Source organism: Silurus aristotelis (assembly GCF_946808225.1).
Source record: "Silurus aristotelis genome assembly, chromosome: 27".
Taxonomy (NCBI): Eukaryota; Metazoa; Chordata; class Actinopteri; order Siluriformes; family Siluridae; genus Silurus; species Silurus aristotelis.
In genome coordinates this window covers 7217141-7222140 of record NC_139600.1, presented here as the reverse complement: position 1 = coordinate 7222140, position 5000 = coordinate 7217141, and the positions used below count along the sequence as shown (strand labels likewise).

General features: G+C 43.7%; 1 protein-coding gene across 2 annotated transcripts in view; it reads left to right on the top strand.

Annotated features, from left to right (window-relative positions):
* Positions 1–5000, top strand: part of lrba (LPS-responsive vesicle trafficking, beach and anchor containing) — a 217505-nt gene that overhangs the window by 51053 nt on the left and 161452 nt on the right. For both annotated transcript variants that reach the window (XM_083532443.1, XM_083532442.1), the window contains 3 exons: positions 2008–3057; positions 3869–4044; positions 4131–4284. In XM_083532443.1, the coding sequence (XP_083388569.1) occupies positions 2008–3057; positions 3869–4044; positions 4131–4284 (1380 nt within the window). The remainder of the gene's footprint in view (positions 1–2007; positions 3058–3868; positions 4045–4130; positions 4285–5000) is intronic.

Here is a 5000-nt window from a genome sequence, read left to right as displayed (position 1 = left end):
GGTTTCTATCTAAATACAATGACTGAACTCTGGGGGACTTTGCCTGACTGTAAAGAGGTCGTCATGTAATTTGCAGCAGCCAACCAATCAGCAACTTTGCTTAAACTCACGCTCCGTTTCAGCTTGTTTCTGAAAAAAGACAAGAGGAATCACGTTTGCTTAAATAAGACTCAAGCGTTTCTTTAATACACACACACAATAACTTCTGTGTAGGAAGCCCCTTTCTTTTCTTTTCATCTCGTTTCCTTTGTGTATATCTGTTCATTTTTACCTTTGTTCCTTCCATTCTTTCTCTTCTTAATTTTTTTTTTTATAAGTTTGCTGTTCATTTCCTTTATTCTTTTTTCTGAACTTATCTACCTTTTATTCAAGTTTTCCTTCCTTTGTTCACTTTCTGGTAACATGACGTGTTGGTTAGAATGAGGAAGATGAGCATGTGAAGTGTAACACTAAGTAGGAGAAAACAATATTTGTACCGATTGGCCCGAGGGACAGAGCTGGGAAGGATGTGCTGCAAATTAGAGCAATAAAGGATAAAGATGGAAATGTGTTGACTAGTGAGGAGAGTGTGTTGAGAAGATGGAGGGAGTATTTTGAGCAGCTCATGAATGAGAAAAATAAGGGAGAGAGAAGGTTGGATGGTGTGGAAATGGTGCAGCAGCAAGTGGATAGGATTAGTAAGGAGGAAGTTAGAGCAGTGATTAAGAGTTAAAAGTCGGTAGGACCAGATGACAAACCAGTAGAAGCATAAAGATGTTTAGGAGAGATGGCAGTCTCTCCTAAACTAGATTGTTTAACAAGATTTTGGAAGGTGAGAGGATGCCTGAGGAATAGAGAAGGTGTGTGCTGGTACCGATCTTTAAGCATAAGGGAAATGTGCAGACCTGCAGTAACTACAGGGGAATAAAGTTGATCAATCACACCATGAAATTATGGGAAAGAGTAGTGGAAGCCAGGCTGAGAGAAGAGGTTACCATCACAGTATGGTTTCATGCCGAGGAAGAGCACCACAGATGCATTAATTGTTTGGGGAATGTTGATGGATAAAAATGGAGAAGGACAAAAGGAGTTTCATTGTGTGTTTGTGGATTTAGAGAGAGCGTATGACAGGGTGGAGAGAGAGGAGTTGTAAAATTGTATGAGGAAGTCGGTGTGTCAGAGAAGTATGTGAGGGTGGTGCAGGACATGTATGAGGACAGTGTGACAGCAGTGAAGTATGTAGTAGGGAAGACAGACTGGTTCAGGGTGGATGTGGGACTGCATCAAGGATCGGCTTTAAACCTGTTTGACTATGATGTTTGCGGATGATATTGTGATTTGTGATGAGAGTAGGGAGCAGGTTGAGTAGAGCCTGGAGAGGTGGAGGTACACGCTGGAGAGAAGGGGAATGAAAGTCAGTAGGAGTAAGACAGAGTACATGTGTGAATGAGAGGGAGGGCAGTGGAGTGGTGCGGTTGCAGGGAGAAGAGGTGGAGAAGGTGGATGAGTTTAGGTACTTGGCTTCAACAGTGCAAAGTAAAGAAGAGTGTGTTAGAGAAGTGAAGAAAAGAGTGCAGGCAGGGTGGAGTGGGTGGAGAAGAGTGATAGCAGGAGTGATTTGTGATAGAAGCGTCTATGCGAGAGTGAAAGGGAAAGGAGGTGGTTTAGACATGTGCAAAGGAGAGACATTTGGTACATCGGTAGGAGAATGCTACGGGTGGAGCCACCAGGAAGGAGGAAAATACGAAGACCAAGGAGGAGGTTTATGGATGTGGTGAGAGAAAACATGCAGGTAGTTGGTTTGAAAGAGGCAGATGTAGAGGACAGAGTAGTGTGGAGACGGATGATCCGATGTGGCGACCCCTAATGTGAGCAGCCGAAAGAAGTTGCATATTTTTGAAAGGATATACTCATAATAGCACCAAGGTTCCTGATCAGTCTGTATCCACACTGATATTCTGTGTTGGTGATTTTGTTGTTTTTATTTTTAACTATTGATGTTAATGGAAGGTCTGTTTCTCTTTGCAGGTCACCTTCGAGCAGCACAAAGAAAGCTTATCCCGTGTTTTCCACGAATACCAGCGGATGTGTTCCGATGGCGACAATGAGATCAGAACCGTTTCCGGGTCGAGCAGGAACAGCGAACTTTCTGCAGAGCCTGCAGACCCTACAGCTGAACCTCCATCCACCATTATCGAGCTAAAGGTGGAGGAGCAGGTCTGTGGAGAACATGATGAACGCATAGAAAGGGCTCAAGTCACCGTTTCAAACATTTTAGCCAGAGCTGAGGAAGAGGACGCAAAAGATGAAGCCTCAATTCAGAAGACACAGGATGAAGGTGAACCTGAAACAAAGAAGCATGAGGAAAACAACCTGGAAGTGTCTGAAGGAAAGGATACCGAAGAAGAAGCTGTAAAGGAAAAGACAGAAGCTGATAAAGAGATTGAAGACAAGAGTGAAGCAGGGGATTTTAAAAGCACCGAAGCAAGCAGCCAAATGTTAGAAGCTGATCATGAAGCCAGTGCACAGAAGATCTCGTATGAAGATGATGATACACTGGGAATCATGGATGAAATGAAAAAGAAAGATGATGTAGTCCAAGGAGACAGTGAAGAGAAAGAACAGAAAGAGGGGAAGATATCTGAGATAACTGAAGAGGTCCTCAAGATAGGGGAGAGCCCCAGTGGGGAAGAGATTCTAGACATTGAGGTGCAGGCCACTGTGGAGGCGAGTCCCAGCACAGAGATGATCCAAAGTGCAGAGCAAGTTCCTAGTGTCCAGGGAAGTCCTAGTGAGGAGACGAGCTCCAGTGTGGAGAAGAGCCCCAGCACGCAGGAGGATCCTACCATTAAGGAGACCCCTAGTGTGGAGACGAGCCCTAAGATGGAGGAGGGCCCGAGTACTCAAGGAGTCCACAGTGCAGATATAAGCCCCAGCACACAGGAGGGTATTAGTGTCCCAGAGAGCCCCAGTGCAGAAGCAGGCTTCAAGCCTAAAGATGTTAAAATCGCCAGACTGGACGTCTCCAGTGTAGCGATAGACACGGAAAGACTGGATCTGAAAAACACCTCAGCTACTGTAAGTCTGTTTGTAATATTACATTAAAGATGGTTAATGTAATGTATTTGTCCAGTTTATTTCAGGTACATTTTATATTCAGCTAGTTTAGTGCTAATTGTAAGAATCCTGCTTGTGCTAAGATAACATTATTCAATCCTAACGCTCAACTTACAGCCAGTGGTTAAAAAAACAAACAGGTTGTGTTTCTTGCACAAAGACAGTTATAGTTCTAGAACAGGGACAGTTGTGAGTCTACCACTGGGACAGTACTATCTCTAGAATATTTGCAGTTGTGGGTCTACCACAAGGATAGTTTTGGCTCTAGAACATATGCAGTTGTGGCTCTAGCACAGGGACTGTTGTAGTTCCAGCACAGGGAGAGTTGGCTCTAGAACAAATTATGTAATGGTTCTAGGACAGGCACAGGGACAGTTCTGGCTCTAGAACATATGCAGAAGTGGTTCTAGCACAGGGACAGTTGTGGGTCTAGCACAGAGACAGTTGTAGGTAGAGAACATATGCAGTTGTGGTTTTATTACAGGGACAGTTTTGGGTTTACCACAGGGACAGTTCTGGCTCTAGAACATATGCAGTAGTGGTTCTAGCACAGGGACAGCTGTGGGTCGAGAACATATGCAGTTGTGGTTCTATCACAGAGACAGTTGTATGCCTACTAGAGGAACAATTTTGAGCCTGGACCATATGCAATAGTGGTTCTAGCAAAGGGACAGTTGTAGTTCTAGAAAAATGGCTGTTGACAATTGTGGCTTTGTTAATATTTATAATTTTAGATATTGTTTATTAATAGAAATCAAATGTATTTCTGCAGGATGCAGGCCAAGGCCAAGCGGCCACTGGGTCTTCTGCGCAGAATCGAGACAGTTCCCCATCCTCCCCTCGCTCCAGCATGTTCCGTATCCCAGAATTTAAGTGGTCTCACATGCACCAGCGCCTGCTGACTGACCTGCTCTTCTCCATCGAGACAGATGTGCAGATGTGGAGGAGGTAAGTTGCGGGAGTTGTGGGAATATGGATGCAGTTTTGATTGTTGTGCCTTGGTGATGTCTGTATGTGTGTTTGTTTATTTACAGCCACTCTACTAAGACTGTGATGGACTTTGTGAACAGCAGTGAGAACGTAGTGTTTGTGCACAACACGGTGCATCTGATCTCTCAGGTGGTGGATAATCTAATCATGGCTTCTGGAGGAATCCTGCCTCTGCTTTCTGCGGCCACTTCGTCCACGGTTAGTGTGTGTGTGTGTTATATTGTTGTAGTTGTAGTAGTCTCTTGCTTCCTGAGATATCAACAGTGTTTTATTCCAGTCACATTCTCTGTGTAGAAGTGACATGTCGACCCATTATGGTGATGGTGGTAATGGTAGTGATGAACATGGTGATAATGGTTATGGTAATGATGATGATGAACTTGATGGTGATTGTGGAGTGGTGCTGATCAACATTGACAATGATGGTATTGATGATGGGTGATAGTGGCGGTGATAATAATGATGGTTATGGTGGTGGTGGTGATAATAGTGCTGTTGGTAAACATGATGATGATGCTGATAGTGATGGTCATGATTATGATAGTGGCGGTAGTGATAATAATGATAATAATATCAGTCATAGTGTAATGTGGTGGTGAACATAGTGATGGTCATGATTATGATGGTTGGGTTGATAATGGTGATAGTAATGATGGTGGTAGTGGTGGTGGTGTTTATAATTATGATGGTGGTGGTGGTGATGATAATGATGTGATGATGATGGTGGTCATGACTATGATGATGGTGGTGGTGAATATAATAGTGATAGTAATGATGGTGGTAGTGGTGGTATACATGGTGGTGTTAATAATTATGATGGTGGTGGGGATGATAATGATGTGATGGTGATGATGATGGTGGTCATGACTATGATGGTGGTGGTGGTGAATATAATAGTGATGATGGTGGTGGTG